This window comes from Mastomys coucha, unplaced genomic scaffold, assembly GCF_008632895.1.
Source record: "Mastomys coucha isolate ucsf_1 unplaced genomic scaffold, UCSF_Mcou_1 pScaffold15, whole genome shotgun sequence".
Taxonomy (NCBI): domain Eukaryota; kingdom Metazoa; phylum Chordata; class Mammalia; order Rodentia; family Muridae; genus Mastomys; species Mastomys coucha.
In genome coordinates, this window is record NW_022196897.1 from 79,710,217 (window position 1) to 79,729,195 (window position 18,979).

Genomic DNA, 18,979 nt, shown 5'->3' on the forward strand with positions numbered 1-18,979 from the left:
AACCTCTTACAGTTCTTTAACCTGTCAATAAAATTTACATTCTCTCATACCCTAGACCCTAGCTGAAACCGTGCATCAAATTGCAGCCCAGTTTCGGAAGCCAAGGGATAGCTGCACTTCCCCAATCTAGCCTAAAATCCAAAAGGCCCCGAGGCTTCTCCGGGTCGAATCGCCTCTAGCCAGTGAGTGGCATCTCTACTGAGAGGAAAGGAGGGGCCGAGAAGGGAGGAAGGAGCACTGGGAGAGGAGGGGAGGGAGGAGGAGAGCAGGAAGGAGCAAGTCAGGAAAAAAAAATCACTTTTTTTTTTCCTGCTTCAAAACCTTAAGAGGGTTTGGGAGATCTGGTGAACTTTCCGAAGCATCCGAATCTTTTTACGAAGTTCTTGGTTCTTTCTCAGGGCCAGCTGTGGGGAGCGAGGGGGTAGGGGAAAAGAGAAGAGGCTAGCAAGAGAAAGAGAAGAGAGAGAGAGAGAGAGAGAGAGAGAGAGAGAGAGAGAGAGCGAGAGCGCCAGGCTCAGAGCACTGCCACCGCCTCCTTGCCTCCCCAACTCCCAGCCAAGGCGCGCGGTGGCGTCCTCGTGCCCTCGCCGGCGCCCCCGCCCGTCGCCCGCGCAGGCCAGGCATGAACGCTGAGACGTGCGTCTCTTACTGCGAGTCGCCGGCCGCTGCCATGGACGCCTACTACAGCCCGGTGTCGCAGAGCCGGGAAGGTTCGTCGCCTTTCAGGGGATTCCCAGGAGGCGACAAGTTCGGTACAACTTTTCTGTCGGCCGCGGCCAAAGGACAGGGATTCGGAGACGCCAAGAGCCGAGCCCGCTACGGCGCGGGGCAGCAGGACCTGGCGGCACCGCTGGAGAGCAGCGCCGGGGCGCGGGGATCCTTTAACAAGTTCCAGCCGCAGCCGCCCACTCCGCAGCCGCCGCCCGCTCCGCCCGCGCCGCCTGCGCATCTCTACTTGCAGAGGGGCGCCTGCAAAACGCCCCCGGACGGCAGCCTCAAGCTCCAGGAGGGCAGCGGCGGCCACAACGCGGCCTTGCAAGTCCCCTGCTACGGTGAGTGCACGTGCGGGACACGGGGCCTGGGGACCCCGGGGTCCGCGGCTTCGCTAACCCCCAAACCCCGCTGGGCTGGCGGGAGGCTGGAGGTGGAGGCTGGAGAAACTCCCGGTCTGCCCGGAGGACCGAACGCTTCGAGGGCGTCCCTGCGTCCCCAGCCCCGGCCCGGGCACAGAGCACTCTGGCTTCCCGGGTTTTTTCCTCCGTTCGTTCAAACCTCTCGCTTTGCGCTGCCCCGCGGGGGCCGGATTTGAAGCGGATGCTTCGTCCGGGTTCCCGGAGGGCGGATGCTAGAAGCTTCTCCCGCTGCATTCGGCGCGCGGCTCCGGGGCCGCCGAGGTTTCGCTCCCCGTCCTGGCAGGCTCCGCGCACCGCAGGTAAGAAGCTGCAGGTGCCGAGCGCGTCGGGGAGTCCCGAGCGCAGTCTCCCGGGGTCTGCAATCGAAGCCGGGACACCGCTTCGTGTCGCGATGCGCCTGCCTAAGTGTCCGGAGAACCAGGCACCTCAGAAAATCCGAGTCCTGGCCAGGAGCGCGGACCTCATAGAGGACCGCGGCCAGCGGGTCTGTGATGTCTAAAAGTAGCCGGCATCGGCATCGGGAAAGCACGGTTTAGTACTCAACGGGTGGGAAAGCAGTAATTCTGAGATACAGCCAGCACAGAACTCTGGGAAGAAGGAAAAAGCTGGCTCCTGGTTTGGGCCCACAAGGAACCTGATCGAGATGGCCTAAATGACCTCCAAGCCCCCTTGAAGTAGCTGCTGGGTTCAGGCCGGAGTCCTTAGTGCTCAGCTATCTTGACCAAATGAGTTGGGAAGCCAAAACCATTCAAGCCCCTAAACTTTCTCTTTTCCCATAGCATCGGAGTTAGAGAACCCGAAGCTCAAAGAAGGGAGGAAGACCTTCTCCCCAGGCCTTTGTCTTTGGGCTGGGCTCTAGTGAGGTGGGCTGGTTCTTGACAGAGCAATGACTCTGGCGGTTCCACTCTAGGTAGGATACAGAGGCACTAAGCTCTCAGGTGAGACATGGTAGGGACCTTGATGGCCAGAATAACCCAGGAACGCAGCTTTGAGTGTGCGTTCAAACCCGCTCAATCACAGATAGGGCTGGAAGAAGCTTCTGGAGGACTGTAGACAATATCATCTCTAAACTTAAATTCTACACACACACACACACACACACACACACACACACACCTTTATTGGCCAGCATGAGCACATACAAAATGCATACATTAATGTGACTTCAAAAAAAAAGCAAGCTACAGACCCTCAAACTGACAGGACAAGGCAGATCTAGAAAGTTCTGCTGGCCCTTCCGGACTATGACCACCTTTCTCTCCACCTCTGGCTGGAATGGTTATACACAGGCACTCCTTCCATGCCCAGATCCAGAACCCAGGCCCTGTCACTTGTGACTACAAGGAGAGAGCAGATGGCAGGCTCCAAAGACACCTCCCCACCCCCTAGAAGTAGCCGTGGAGACAGGAGGGGCAGGGTGGTCAGCTGATCCCCCCCACCATCACTGTATTTTCATAATTTAAAGAAATCCATTAGCATGACCTCAGAGGAGGTTGAGATACTAGTCAAAAAATACAGCCAAACTACACTCAAGATCATGGTGAAAAAGATGTCTTAGGGCCTCCCTGAGATAAGAAAGAAGACCAGGCCCTTGACTGTCCTATAGGGAGCATCAGGATAGGTTAGGCGTTATAGCACCTGCATTCGATGGTATGGCCAAGAAAAGGAGCAGCTACTTGACCTGGAACTGCCCCTAACCCACATAGTGACCCCAGTATAAATGACTCTATTAAATTTCTATTTCCTCATTGATACCAGGGCAGTCAAGAAGAGGTCGTAAATGCTGGTCTCCTCCCCCATGCTGCCCTCCTCCTACCCACTTCCATCGGTCAGCCCCTTCATTCCCATGCTGCTGGGAACCTCCAATTCTGAAGACATGGCAAAAACTCCTGCCCTTGCTGGGACAGAGTCATAGAGGGCAGGTTGGGAGGAAAGTCATCCTGGAACCTATCAAAATGGGGCTGCCATGCTGCCTGGCATAGAGGCACTCCTACAGGAAACAGCCAACAAAGGCCAAATCACATCCCCTGTCCCTTCTCAATACTAAAGGAGCAAGCTATCAGATCCACATAGGATGAGGCACACAGATTCCAAAAGATGCAGAGGCAAGAGTCTGGCCCTTTAGGAAATAACAGGGAGGTCTGTGGAGTTGGAGAACTAACCTACTAACAAGCTGGAAAACCAAGCCGGCCATTTGAGAACTGACTACAACTCTCTAACACCGTTATAAGGGTGACTACTTGAAGCAGGGAGGACCGGGCTCAGGGGAAAAATCCTGAGATGTTCCCAGGTGCATGGCAAAGCCCCAAGGTAGAGATGGACATAGGAATAGACCTGGCCTCGGCGGCTAGGGATCTTCAGTACCGTCCCATCAATCTTTGCAACTTATACCGGCTCTGAGTCCGGACCCCAAAGCAGTAGTGGAGGGAAACCTCGGAAACTTCACCCTCAGAATTACTTTGAGGTCCCTTGGGAGGAAGGTGCAGGCCTGGCGGGGGGCGGGGGGGGGTGTCGATGCACTAAGGCTCAGCTGAGAGAGTGCAGGCCAGGCCAGAGTTTCGGAGACTCCTGAGTTGGAGGTAAGGGAAAGTTCCTTCGTGGCTTCAGGCATCCTTACAGGACCCCGAACCTCAGGTGTCCCACCTTTATTTACTCAAAGGGCAAAGCGAACATAGGGCCATATGCGGTTTTTGTTTTTTGTTTTTTGTTTTTTTATGAAAGGGCCCCACGGAGAAGTCCTAGCCCACTGCGATCTAGACCCTGCCAGGCTCCTCGCGGTCCTTCAGTTTTCTGAAGTTCTGGTCAGCTCTCAAGGAGGCGGGCGAGCGCCTCCGGAACTGCTCACAGGGTAGAGACCCGCCGCTGTTGTGCGGTGCTAGGAAAAACCAGGACTTGGGGCGTTGGGCTCCCGCAATCCTCCTCCTGCAGCTTCATGGGCACCTCTGAGGTTGCGGCTCAGCTGGGCACAGCACTGCCCACCTCCCCTTTCGCTTTCGATTCGGTGCACGCAGGTTTTCGTTGAGCGCAATTTGGGACTTCCAACAGCCCATCCTGGGCAGCGCTCTGGGCGCCTAGGACTCCGAGCGCTACGGCCTGGCTCGAGCCCGCGTGGCCGCCGCCGAGGGGCATCTTCTGATTTTTCGAATTACACGAAATGTTAAACTCTAGGCGGGTATTTCTCTACCCGCCGCCCCCCACTCCCCAGTACAGACACTGCTCACAAACGATGACTCTTACTTGATTTAGTCAAGAAATAAGGATCTTTTGTAAATCCTCCTACCCCTCAAGTTGGAGAATGGAGGCGTAGGAGGACAAGGAGAGCAGCCTAAATCAATCCTTGGGGCCTCTGAGAGAGGATTAAGTCTCTTCGGGAAGGCAGAGATTCCCCGGCCAGTTTGAGAGGGAACGCTGGGAAAGAATAGCTTTTAATTTTTTACTTTGTTAATTTCCATAGCCCCCAGCCTGCTTCAACAATCCAGGCCTGAAGACACGTTCTTAACTAGAAAAAAACAGAAGGCTCGTATTAAAAGTCTAATATTATTTTGAAATCAATGGATTCGGCATACATTTTTTCTTTACTTTACACTTAGTGAGGTTCAAAACCTTAAGTGGAAAAGTCTGGAAAACGGATAGGAAGTTGCTCAAGTGTGGCCCTGTAGGCGTTGAATCTGCTCATGAAAACTTTTGCGGGGAAAGAAAATCTTTTGTGTGTGTGTGTGAATTAAGAAATTTTCAGGAAAAAAAATTCGAAGCACCGGGGGACCCCATTATGTTTCTCATAGCAGTATGCCAAGGGTGACCTTGTAACTCCTAGGACGTTTGCGCAGCGCTGACCCTAAAACGAAGCTGTAACCAGCCTAGCCTAGAACCTTCCCGGGCTATCCAGGAGCCGGCAAAGCCTCCAGTTGCCCTTGAGGTTCCAGACGCGGAGGAAAACAAATTCTGACACTCTGCGTTAAATCTTGCTAATGTCCCACAGGGCTTTGGTTTCAGCGGCAGATAGCCGGACTTTTCTGGAGAGTGCCTTGATCCCATTTGAGGGCGGGTTTCTTCTGGAAGCGCTGCGCGCAGAGTTGGTCGCGTTGTTTCGGTGGCGGGCTGAAATGAGAAATAGGAAAACTCCGAGGCTGCTTAGGGCGGAGGAGAGGTTGGCATCCCGTGCGTTTGAACCGGGTTGGCTCTTTTCTGGTGCTCCGCACTTCAGTGCCTGAGGCAGCAGGAAGGGACAATACGGGGAAATCTAATTTCCCGAGCCTACTGCCGGCCTGGGATAAGGCGCCCTGTGGTTGCTGGTTGTGTTAACACTGGAGAGAACTGATACACAGATTGGGTGAGTAGGAAAGTAAGTACTTAGGAAAGAAAAGAAAGAAATTTCTGGAATGGAGATCTTGGGTCCCTGGTTCTCCAGAGTCCATAGTCTTGAATCCTTCCTGGACAACCGCGGGCCACTCTAGGCATAGCTTGAGATTGTCCAGTCCCATCACCGTGGAGTCTGGGATGGTCATCAGGTTGGGAAACCACACTAGTGCTTGGACCCTGGCTATAATGAGGTCATGATTCTCCCTAACGAAGTCTGAGTGGAAATCAACGGTGACCCCTTATTTAGGTGCTCAGAGCCATCAGCTCAGCACCACTAGACAGCTGGGGGGTCAGCAAGGAGATCCAGCAGCCCTTAAGTAGGGTTTCGTCTCTGAGACCAGTTACCAATGGCCCCCGGGACCACACTACTCTGTTATAATTCCGTGAATGACTGACACTCACATCTCCATTAATCTTTTAGGGGAGTGGAGTAGCCTGGGCGGGCAACCATTGAGCCACCAGGAAATGGGAAGCCAGTCTTCCCAGAAAGGCTACAAAAACTAAGTCGGGTTCAGATGCATTCTGCGCCTTCAGGATGGTGCTCCCCAGTCGCACTGGAATCTTCCTCTCTGTTCCCAGCACATTCTGAAACTTTGAAAAGACCCTCTTCTTCCCCACACCCACTCCCAGTATTCAGCACCAAGAAGAGAGAGGGAAGGGGAAATAGTTAAACCGGGCTCAGATGTTTGCTAAGGGTTGGTCAGAGGAGCGAGGGGCAGTGGTGGTATTGCAACCCGGACAGCCTTCGATTCAACTTCTTGAGAGGCAACCCGGCAGGGTCGCACCTAGAGTACTTCTGGAGAAGTGGGGGCCTTGAGGGTATTTAGTGCCACTGTCTGATGAGGTTCCTACCTGTCCTTGAGACAGTTCTTTTGCTAGGGAACTCACACTTAACTAGAGTTACTGGAGCCGCGGTGTATTTGGAATAGAAAGGGAAGCCTCTGTGTGCCTGCCGCACATTGGAAAAGCGGATTCTCTTGCTGGGGGAAGATTCTCATCCTGAATCATCAGGGACCAGGACTCTGTTCTAGGGACACAGTGGTCCAGAGGGGCCTGGAGTCCAGGGAAGGTTTGAGGTCGTGTACAAACTGTTCTCCTGCATGGCCTTAGAGAAGTCCTCTCTGCTCCTGGCTTCTAATTTAACACAGAAATAGATCTGTAGACCATGCAAAGATTGTCTGAGAGGATCTGTGTGCGAGGACCTCTTCCTCTGCTTTCCCACCCCCACACGTTTTTGTCTCGGAGGAGTCCAGATAGAGAGAGTAGGCAGAAAAGTCTTTCCTGGAAGCAGAAACCTGTCCTGAATGATCAGCAGTCCCAGGACAGTGAGCACCCTGACAGTCCTAGAAGGTGGGGCTGGATGAAAGGGCTGGGCTCCTCACTGGGGTTTAAATGTAAAGGTAAACTGCTGTTCTGTGGTGCTCACAGGGCACCAGGCTCAAGCCAAGGATACAAGAATTCTGGCGGCTCCCAGGGCAGCCCTCCCTAATCTAATGTTCCATTTATATTCCCCTGTCTCTGTACTTAGCAATTGCCTACCAAAGGCAATAAGGGCTTGGTGAACCAAGAGAATGTGGGCCTTCTGTGGCCAGAGCCTAATCCCTTCTGGTATATATCTTGGAGCTTCACTGTAAGGATGAATGAAGAATTGGTGGTTCATTCAGAAGGTTGGGTGCATCTATGAAAGTCTGCCAGGAACTGTAGCTCTCTCCCCCTTTAACCGTGTGTGTGTGTGTGTGTGTGTGTGTGTGTGTGTGTGTGTGTGTGTGTGTGTATGTGTATGTGTGTGTGTGTGAATGTGAGCTGGAATGCCTCCTACCTATAGTTACTGGTTCCTCCTCCTACTGCTGAATGAGTCAGGCTATAATTGTGTGTATTAATTTTTGTGCACTACTATGTGAAAACTGCACATGACCCCAACCATTTTGTCACCCCTGTGTGGGAACTTGTGTACTTGTGTGTGTGCGCGGATGAGTGCCTGTGTGTGGCTTTGAGAGCCCCTCCTAGCCTGTGTACAACCTAGTTTCCCCTTCAGAGGGTTGTGCCTGAGGCAGGCTAAGCCTCTGTGTGTCTCTGGCTCCAAGCCGCCCTCCTTTTGGCTGTCTATTGCAGCTTCCCTGAGGCTGACTCACAGACTAGCAGAGTCTCCAGGTGGCAGGTCTCCAGCAAGCCCTGGAGTCCCAGATTGGGTCCATCCAGCCCACCTGCAGTGTCGTGAGACTTATCCCCCTCTCTGAATACTTGGATGTCCGTTTTTGCCCTGCATGGCTCACTTTGTAAGACAAGCTATCCTGGCAATATCCTGATGTGTTTTTCAGACCCCTTTTAGTAGATGAGCAACGAGCTAGGAGATAAGGGGACCCCAAGCCCAGGTTATAGAGAGGGCAAGAATACCTCTTAACTGCTGGGTGGAGAAGCAGTGGGATCTGGGAACAATCTGGTTACATCGCCTGCTCTTCATACATGGAGGTATGGAAGCCACATTGCATGAGTACCCTGAGGCCAATGACCTATCTCCACCTCTCTCATGTGACTGTCTCCTAGTGCTGGGGACCTTGGTGACCTCAGAAACTATTGTCCCTGAACACAGACTTAAGTGGGTCCTTATATCTCTATGGGGTCCTGCCCTATTTTGGTTGAAATAGCCGTCTTCTCCTGTACTGATGTCCTACTTCAGAGACTAGAGCCTAGGATGCCTGATTCCACTTACTTATGGCTCATCAAACTGTCTGTCACTGAGCCAAACCCTGGGAGGCCTGAGAAGTGCTGGACCCTGCCTCTGCTTTCAGGTCCAGAGGCAGACAAGCAACCCCCAGTACCCCTTCCCTGGCACCAGTGCTGGGCAGATGAAGCCTCTACCAGGCTGGCTCACAAACTGTAAGGGGAGAGATGCCCCTGGGTGTAGAGCTAGTCTGAAGCCATATCCCCAGCCTACCTGGACTCTTTTTTTCAGTAAGGAAAGTGAGCCAAGGAGTCTGAAGACTTTTGCCGACTCTCCTCTTCCCCTTCTTTGCAGATTGAGAGATCTGGGTGCAGGTGCTGACATTGCAGTGGAATTAACTGTGACCTTTAGCACTTACCCTCTACTGAGGCTTAGTGACTTCATTTGTTGGATGTGGCTATTTGGGACTTGCTGACTAAGAGGGAAGGGAGCAGGAGGCCTTGTGAACATGGAGTGTGAGCCTGTTGTAGGTAGGTCCTGAGTCCACTGTCTTCCGACACTCACGTCTTTGAGGGAGCTCGAGTATTACAGGTGGTGATGATGACAAAGTATATTGTTGTATTGGAGATCAAACTCAAATGCCAGGCAAGTAAGTACTACACCACTGCAGACTCTGATCAGATTTTAGGATACGAATGGGAACTTTGAGGTCCCCCCCCCCAGCATATGTGAACCTCCCTGATATCTAGAAGTTTCCCTAGCCCTGTCTCTGGCCCCACCATTCAGACACCTCCAGTTCACATCTGAGCACTGAGCAGGGCTCAATGAATCATTGTGTTTTGTTTTTAAGAAGGGACTCAGCCCCATGACAGACAGGGCAAGCGTGTGACACATCCCTCTGTGACACAGGTCCCCATGTCTAAAATCCCTTCATGGAATCCTGATGGTTTTGAAATGAAAGCCTTGATCCAGGTCTTGGGGCCAAGCAACCTTTAGAGACTTCAAGAACCTGCCTCTCTGCCCGCTGCAGTGTAGTCACAGGAGGAGAAGGTTGGGCCACCTGCAGCAGGAGAGTTTAGCAGGCCTTGCCTGGTACTTGCCCTCATTTCCCCTTCTACAGGAAGTACCGAGTGCTCCCCATGTTCTATTTCATTGCAACCCCTTTCATGATGCCGTGAGAGTGGTAGACCAGCCAGAGACCTGGTAGACAGCGAGGAACATGTACAGGCTGGGGCAAATAGGAAGGGACAAATAAGTTCTTGACAACCCCAAGACAGAGAACCTACAAAGCATCCTTTTCTAGGGTGAGCCTGATCTACTTTAAGTCATTCCAAGCTTAGCCCAGATGGCATGGGGTGCATTTCAAACATGGCTCCCAAAGAGGTCTTTCTATCATGTCTGGGATGCTTGATTGAAGACTGGATTTTGCCACTTGGGTAGGGTAGTGTTTGAGGCCTGACTTGGACTTCAGGCATGGCTTCTCCACCCATGCCTGGTGTTAACAGCATGGCATAGGTGCCTAATGGAGGTGCCTAATGGATTATGTTTTGAAGTATTGATCAAGATGGAAGAGCTGAGAACAGGCAGGAGAACTGAGCAGTAGGAGGATGTCTTTCTTCCTGGAGAAAAAGGACTGTGTGGGGCTGTCTGTGCTGCCCCAGATCATTTCTCCAGACTCTAAAACAAGGCTTGTGATACACAGTAGGTGCTCAGTCAGTGTTTGCTGATGGAAGACTGATACGGGTAATGGGGTGTGAACATTTTCATTCCCTCTCCTCCCCGTTCCCTCTTCTTTCCTCCTCTGTGGAGATGGGGTGGCAGCCTAGTGGGCGTATCCCTTTCACCCTTCTGGAAAAGGATTGCACTCTGCAAGGAGCCTGTGGCTCAGGAGCAGGGAGGTCGTGGGTAGACAACCACTTGTTTTGCAGAATTGCAACAGTTTGGAGGAGATCCATCTATCCCCAACTGTTCCCCTTTAAGCTCATCTCCAAGGCCACAGGCCTGGTGTCCAGCTGCTGTGCCTGCCAGGGCTGGCTCTAATCAGGTGGGTGCTCTCCCCCTCCTGAATCTCCTCAGACCTTGCCTGCAGTTAGCTCTAGCTCCTGCTTGCCTCCAGCCACATTCCAGGACCTTTGTTCCTTCCTACTGCCTGCCTAGGGCCCCTCAGAGCCAGTTGAACCTATCTATTCATATCCATCTCTCCTCCTTGGGATTCTGAGACTTGCCCAGCAAGGGGCAATACCCTCTGTTCCCACACGCTCAGTTCCTTGTTTCTCCTTGGGTACCTACTAAAGCCTAGACTTTCTCCCAGCATATGCCTTCTGCTCCCTGTGTGGCCCACAGCATTTTCACAGGCATGTCCTAGATGCACACACACACACACACACACACACACACACACACACACACACACTTACACTCTCACACACTCATACCCCTAGCCTGGGAATGTCAGCACTCAAGGATGGCTTCCAGTATTCCAGACTGCTAGGTACTTGCTGGGAGAATGCAGACAGATACAGAGCAGAGCTCTCTTCTCCCTCACTAAAGAGGGAACAGACTCATGTGAGGCTGTGGGCAGAGCCCTGGGAAGGTTTCTTCCATCAGCAGATCCTGTGGACAACACCCTGGTCAGGCATCTCCCGGGGTCTGTCTGTGAATGAGATGATTCCCACCTCATAGTCCCCAGCCTCACTTGGATGAACCACACGGGGAATCCTGAAGAGAAGTGGCAGTGGTCTAGGGATTCTTAAGGGCATCTGAACCAGTCCTCAGAGGCTGACTCTGTCAGTCAGCAGGAGGGGCCAGAAATGGGCCTCTGTCACCAGGAAGCTGCCTGAATTGAGGGTTTGGGTCTGAATGCAGCATGCTGGCTGCAGGGAGTTGGAGTCCAAGGATTGGCAGGGGCCAGCTGTGAGGACCTTCATTTCTGCTGGGGCTTGGGGGACCCCCTGGAGGTTGCTGAGGGGGCTGTAAAGGCAAACCCCTTGATGAGTGTTGCTTAGTGTGAGCTTTAAAAACAATTTCAGAAACGTCAACCATGGGGAGATGGTGTTTGTTTTCTTAATGGGAGTAAAATGCTCAGACATGACACAAGTCTAAGCATGGTGGCTCTGGCCTGTAAACCCAGAACAAGATGGGGTGAGAGACACGAGGCTTGCAGTGAGGATGAGGCTAGCCTGGGATACATCAAGGACCATCCTGAATTCCATCAAAGAACTATGTGGTAGGAAACCTGTCCCCATTTTACAGATCTTGTGCAGGTCGGTTCCAGGATAGCCTGGGCTACCTAGTGAGTTCCAAAGACAGCCTGGGCTACAGCAAAAGACACTTTCACACATGTGTGCATGCATGCACATATCATATGTAACATTATTATGTATAGCACACCTATATATATATATATATATATATATCATAAAAGGTAATTATTTTAACCATCTTTAAGTGTACAATTCAGTGACATTAAATATACTCAAAATGTTATACAACCATCTCCTCTATTTCCAGAACTTTCCCACCATTTTAAATAGAATCTATACCTGTTAAATGAAAGCTTACATCATCTCTTCTCAGGCAGCCTTCACTCTGCAGTCTCTCTATGCATGTTTCCCTACTTCCATTTAAATTCATCTGAATGTGTTCCTGGTTATCTGCATAACTTTTCAGGAGAAGTACCTATTCCAGATCCTTCTCCAGTTTTTGAGTCTGCTTGTTTGAATGTTTTTGCTGTTAAATGGAAGGATTTATTATTATTTATGATAATAGGTATTGAACCCGGTGTCCCAGACATGTGCCTTAGCATTGATTCACTCAAAGCCTATAGAAGAATCTTTAGGTATCTGGATAATAATTTCCTATCAGACAGATGGTTTATAAGCACCACGAAGCCTCTCCTCCCATGGGCTGTCTTTGCTTCTTGTATGGATGCTGTCCTTTAAGAAATGAAAGTTTTTACCATTTCTCCCCTTTGTTACCTATTTTTGGTGTCACATCTACATTGATGGCACCTATGTCCTGGATTTCCATTTCCTTCTATTATTATTGGGACCCTTAGATCAGATCTTTGATCTATTTTCTGTCTGTTTTGGGGTATAGCATGAGATGGGCGTTAGCTCTCTCTGTGCATGGACTTTCTGTCCCAGCACCACTGTAGAAAAGGCAGCCCCTCTCCAGGGTTCAGTCTTGAGATGCTGGATGAGAACTGCTCACCCAGGGAACCTGGGAGCTTCCCTCTGGCATTTCTAGCCTCTTGTATTGCTCCTCTCCATCTGTCTGTCCCCAGCAGGGCTCTCTCATGTGAAGTCTGGAATTGTAGAATGCATAGGGAAACACACTGGCCACTCTATCTTTCTTCTTGCTTCTAGATTAGTGATTGGCTAGCCACAAAATCAGGAACACATTTGTTCCCCAGGAAACAGAGCTGATAAGAGAGGGCAGAGCTGCAGGCCAGGGCTCCAGAGATGGCCCCTGGGCTCCTGGCTAGTTGGGAGCTCCTGGGTTTCTCCAGCTAATTCTAATAAGGGTGTAACCTCATGTTATTAATATGGCTCCAAAATCCTGTGTGCTGAGAAGATCCCCTGGAAGGAAGCCTGCGACCTGTCTGCTGCAGGTCCATGCTGTCAGCTCTCTTGTGTAACATTTATTCCCAGAAAGAGGCATTTGCACTGCCTGTCGTCTGCCGGGTCATCAGTGAGTCCACCAGGCCTTGAGTTCCAGGCACTGGCCTGGGGGAAGGGGCACCCTTGTCTAAGCATCAGCCCAGATAATCAAACAGTCTCCTGGGCCTGGTCTGCAGGCAGGGTAGCATGCACAAGTTCTAAAATTTTATTTTATTTGTGTGAGTGTGTGTGTGTGTGTGTGTGTGTGTGTGTGTGTGTGTGTGTGTGATAGTGTGTATGCCACAGCATGTGTGCTAAGGTCAGATTTTTGCATACATACATGTGTGATATGTGTTGACATGTGTGTGAACGTCTGTGTACAGGTGCTTATGCATGTGTGTTGCCCAAAATCGATGTCAGCTGTCTTCTCAATTGCTCCCCACCCTAGTTTTGGCTAGTCCACCTCAGCATGCCTGGGAGATCTGCATTCATAGGTGGCAGCCATGCCTATCCAGCTTTTACATGGGTTCTAGGGATCAGAACCCAGGTCCTTCCTAATGCTTGAGAAGCAGGGGATTTATCCACTTAGCCACATCCCTTGTGAGATTTCTTTAAAGGCAAAAAGCAAATGGCCTTTTCTAGCCTTTAGAAATTTAAATAGCGGCATTGCAATGGATTCAGCCGTGACTTCTTTCTTTCTGTCTAAGAGAAAGAAAACTCCCTGTTTGTCAGTGATTCTATGCCTTACGACAACTACATTTCAGAAAGGAAGCTGGTCACTGGTGAAAGAAGCAGTCTCCTTCTAGATTTACATGACCCCTCCATAGGCTGGAAACACAGCAACACCAGAGTTTCTCACTTCCACGGGTATTTAAAGTCAGATACAGGGCAGGGAAGAGCCACGGAGGCTGCTCTGATATCTTCCTTGCCCACAGCAAGGACTCCATCTGAGGTGGAAGCTGCCAACTACATACATAGCAAAGTATGGAAAACAAAAGGAATGGACACTCAATGCCTGGCTTTTATGGCAGTTTCAAATGTTCCGAAAATTTACAGCAGTTACAAATGTTTCACCTATTACAGGACACAGATATGAAATGAGTTCAGATTGAGGGAGACCCGGGAGCCACATTGCACAGGGCTTTATGGTCCAGTCCATACATGTCCTGACAGCTAATGCTGGAAACACTTGGACAGAAGAGAAGGCACCCAGAAAGGGCTGGGAAGTGGGGTGCTCCTGAATATGAGGGACCTTCCCTTTTCTCTTGCAGCTGTGTGGACCCCATAGTTAGATTCTATTATGTGCTCTTGGGGATTTCTGGTGCCAAGGGATATGATCCATGCTTTCCACCTCATTTCCATTTCCCAACCTTCTGAGAAAGGTAGTCTGCTCAGCCTGGCTTCCCAGGCAAGGAAAGAGGCACACAAATGCTGCTTCCCCAAAGATGCCCTTGGAGGCTGAGTGGAGGGGTAGCCTGGGAGCAGCTTTCTCTCTCGACCTCTGCCATTTTTTTCTGGTGAGGACAGTCAGCATCCCTAGTATGGTGAAGCTTCAAGCTGGCCTCTTCAGTGCATGGCAGCTTCAGCATCCTTATGCATAGACCAAGGTTGCCCTGGCAATCTGCTCTGGGACCTATGTCAGGTGACTCGCCCTTCTCATTCTGCCAGCCTGTACCTCCCAGCAGCCTTCCTTCTTGAGATGAACATTTGATACTTTCCATTCCCACCACCTGGAGTTTTGCCAGCTTGTTAAAGTACCCCAGAAATGCTAGGTGAATGAATGGACGGAGGATGGAACAAAGAATGGCGAATTAGGAATAAACCTGGGCCTGTCCTACCCCAGACCCTTCTCATGCCTTCACATTGCACAGAATTTAAGCTGCTCCATCTTGTCACAGTATTCTGGAGGGGGCATCAGGGATGCAGGCTTTCTTTTGTTGCAAGAGGAAACATAGGATCTGGGTTATCAAGTTACTGGTATTTGGGAACACACTCAAAGCCACATGGTTTAGAGGAGTCAAAAGAAGCAGTGAGAAGACTGACCACAGGGTTAGAAGCAGGAAGGACATGAGTTCAAGTCCCACCTTTCACTGTATTCTGCCTCTCAAGCTGGCACACAAAGCTTGGGTTTTAAGGCCTGGGCTAGGCCCTCATTGGCAGGAGCTGGGAAATTTCCAGTCTTCTAGGCGAGCAACTAATGGGCAAGTTTGAGTCCGTGTTAACTTTTTAGTCCAAAGTTCAAAGATCTCCTTGACCTTTTCAACTTGAAGCAGCCAGCCCTTTGTTTTGTGGACCCTGGTGTCCAGGGCACAATGCAATGTTCACTTAGCTAGAATCTCCCGTGACAACTAGGTGGCACTTGTTACCTGTCTGTGCCTTCCACCAGGCCCCATGTGTATATGTGTGTGTGTGCACATATACAATGTGTGGAAGTTGTTCTTCTCTCCTTTCACTGTACAGGACCAGAGAATTGAACTCGGGTCATTAGACTTGGCAGCAAACACCTGTACTCACTACGACATCTTGCTAGCTCAGAAAATGGAAACTGATAGATTCAGAGTCTCTTTTAAACTCTCAGCTGCAACAGAAGCATGCATGCCCTTTGCTCACATTTTTTTGCTACAGGCCTACACATCACTCCTGAAGGAAGTGCAGGTTCTCTCCAGGGGTGGAGGGCTGAAGGGCTGGGTGAGAGGGATTCACAAAGAGCTGCGTGAAGTATGCTCTGGAGCTGGCATCATGGCTTTGCCGAGGACATGGGGACCAGGCATTGGAGACTGAGGAAGCTATGTCGGGGTGGAACTCCAGTCCAGGCCATGTGCTAAGCAATATAGAATGTGTTCTGTGGTGGGATCCTGGATAAGGCCAGCTTCCTACTGGCCCTTAGATATAATTTCTTCATGAAATTGCTTTCCACTTTGCTAAGGGTTCAGACTTAGGGAAAAGCGACCAAGTGTAGTGGGAAAGCCCAGATGCCCCTCTGCTTCTCCCCACACGTGGACGCTTTGCCACGCCAGCCAAGTCCTCCACAGTCTTCTGGGTCTTACATAAATCAGTAGGCAAATGCTGATTGCCCAGCAGGTACACAAGCATGCTATTATTTTTCCCTGAACTGACTAAGCTGCCTATCTGCCTCCTTACTTCTAAGTATTTTAGTGCGCAGTTATGAAAGAAGACACAAAGCTGGGCGGTGGTGGCACATGCCTTTAATCCCAGCACTTGGGAGGCAGAGGCAGGTAGATTTCTGAGTTCGAGGCCAGCCTGGTATACAGAGTGAGTTCCAGGACAGCCAAGGCTACACAGAGAAACCCTGTCTCGAAAAAACCAAAAAAAAAAAAAAAAAAAAAAAAAAAAAAAAAAAAAAAAAAAAGACACAAGTCTGTTCTTGAGGTCCCTGGTCTCATGTGCAGGACAGCCTACTCAGTGCCAGCATGGAAGTGGGTGTGATGGGTCCCTCGTGAGGCAGCCGAGAGGGGCTGGCCTCCTGCACGTCCCAATCCATTTCCCTTCTTGCTGTGCCTGTTCTCTGAATGTCTGGTCCTGTCTCACCAGACATCTGTCCTACTAGGGCACTTGCCCAGCAGGATGCAGTGGAAACATCCCAGGTCAGGCCACTTTTTAAATAAGCTACTGCCTTCTCTGTCTCAGTTTCTGAAGTTGTGGAATGGAGTGCTTTTACTTGGTGTCTGTAAAGAGGGAGTCACCATAGCAGGTCCCAAGGACCCGGTTAGACTACAAGCATATTCCCTGTTCTCCATGATGCTCTGCGTTACTTCCTCTTCCTTCCTTAACTCTGAAAGCCTGCTCCTCTAAACCAAGAAAGAGCCTCTTCCCCCATGAGAAGAGTCTAGAGAATATCCATGTGAGGTGGGGGCTATGGCTACTGCCTCTCTTAAGAAGCCCCAGAAGGAACTCACAGGCCAGGGGTGACAGCTCTGAGCCGTAAGGCAATCCACCACCAAGACAAGGTAGTGTACTGAGTAGTTCTGGCATAAGACAGCCATTTACAAGTGAGTTTGATGTTTCCTTACATATCTACTGTGTGCCAATATAGCTGGAACCCAAAGAATAATTAGGGTTCTGGAGAGAGGGAGACAAGCTCCAGAAAAAGCAAAAATAAAAGGCCGGACCTCAGGCCTTTCACTCAGATGCTGTTGGTATTAAGTTAAGCAGGTCTCTGTCTGGTGCGCCTCATTTTGCCCACTGGGATATTTTGAGACTGGTTCAATGAGCTGTGAGATATAAGGGAGGCAAGAGCTCTTCCAGAAGGTACCTGCCTAGCCAGTCCCTGGGCCCCTCCCAGAGATAACACTTTAGCAGGCACACAGTAGGGCTGAATACCTGCTGAACTGGTAGATTCTACCAGGAACTTCTTCAAATCACTTTAAGGGGTGCCCCACCCGCCTCCACTTTGCCTCAGGCCCAGAAATACTTTATTGGAACTACAGTGCCTCTTAGTGGTAAGCATGTGAAACTGCAGCCTTGCTCTTGCCCTCTAAGAACTGGACCTACAATCTTTGACACAGAACCAGCACTCAGGGTGAGCAGCTGCCGGAGACCACTCCCAGGTGTTGACTGCCCACAGGACTGGCCCTTCCATGTGCCTTTTGCACTCCTAGTGGCATAGGTTCACTCAGAGTTATAGATCTTGAGGAAACATCAATTGTTAGCCCAGAGGTTTGTTCAGGCCGAAATAGCCGCAAGGGCCACCCTTGGTCCTTCATATCTGCTTTATGGCTGGTTTCTGTGAGTTCCATTTTGAAAGGAACTACCTCCATGAGACAACCAGTACACACAGGCAGTGTGTGTTGAAGTAGGGAGCCCAGGCATAGAGAACCCTGGATAATGTGGTAAGGACAGAAATTCAGAGACATCACACACACACACACACACACACACACACACACACACACCCCGGGGGGGGGGTGTTGGAGGGAGGGAGGGAAAACGTAGTGTACAGCCACATGGAAAGCAGAGGTTGTTAATCAGGTGAGTGTGTTCTTTAATCATTCTCTACCTTATTTCTTGAGATGATTTCTCTCACTGAACCTGGAGATCACTCATTGGCTAGGCTGGCTGGCCAGCCAACCCAGATCCTTCCTGCCTCCACCTTCCTAGAGTGGAGATCAGAGGCCTGTGCCACGGCACCTGGCTCTTTATGTGAGTGCTGGGGACCGAACTTGGGGCACTCTTAGATTAAATGCGTTCACTGTTGGTATGCACGGTTCCAAGGAGTATCCCGCCCTGTATTTGGCATCTGGATGAAGCCTCTGGGAGCTGGAGGGAACCTCTGCCATGGGTTGTGGCATAATGGGTGCCTGTGTCTCACACACCTTCTGGCTGTACTCAAGGATAGAAGCCTACAGACCAAGAGTCTCATGAGGAAATCTGGACTGGGCTTGAGCATTGGCACTCAGCCAGCAGTCATAGAGGCCTTGGATTAGAGTCCATTAGGGCCCAGTTGGGAGGTCAATACCACCCTACCATGACAGTACCATCCCACCATGATAGTACCATCCCCACCATGATGGGAGCTTCTCTCTGAAGCTGCCCTCTCCCATCCCACTCCATCCAGGCCGCTCACTTCCCATAACCCCACAGCACAGTGTCAGCTCTCTGTCAGCACAGGCTTCCCTGGGATTTCCAGTCTCTGATTCAGATAACAGCTTATCCCAAAGAACAAATACTTCAAGCCAGCCAGGACAACACAGGCCAACAACACGGGAAAGTTAGTCCACATCCTCACATTTCTGCTTCTGGAAAGCTCCCAGCGTTTTCTAAGGATAATCACTCCATGCTTATTTTCAACCCAAAACTTCATAGAAATGTGTGTCTTTCCACTTGCCAAAGCCCTGTTCTATAACAGAGTTCAGTCACTCATTTATCAGGGCTCTTACTGAGTAATGTGTTCCCAGTGTAATACTCAATGCTGGACAGAAGGGGTGAAGAAAGATCCCTGCTTTCTAATGGGGAGGGGAACAATAGGAATAAAGGGAAAATAAACAGATAAATGCACAATAATTCATGTTCAATCCTAACAAAGATGTTTCACAGAATCTGCGAATGGGAAGAACACCCTTTATGCTGGCTGTTTTGATTAACCTCCCGTAGACAAGAACCTGATGAACTTTGTCTCTCATTCATTCCTTAGGTCCATTGTTAATTACGTCTCTAGGATAAGACCCTAGAAGTGGGACTTTGGGGTGAAGGTCTTTGAACATTGA

At 50.5% G+C, this 18,979-nt stretch overlaps 1 protein-coding gene across 2 annotated transcripts in view; it reads left to right on the top strand.

The window, feature by feature from the left end:
• Positions 1-393: 393 nt before the first annotated feature.
• Positions 394-18,979, top strand: part of Alx4 (ALX homeobox 4) — a 39,625-nt gene continuing 21,039 nt past the window's right edge. For both annotated transcript variants that reach the window (XR_004118709.1, XM_031371103.1), the window contains exon 1: positions 394-1,052. Coding sequence is in view for 1 of the 2 variants with exons in the window: in XM_031371103.1 (XP_031226963.1) it covers positions 623-1,052 (430 nt within the window). In the remaining variant the exon portion in view is untranslated. The remainder of the gene's footprint in view (positions 1,053-18,979) is intronic.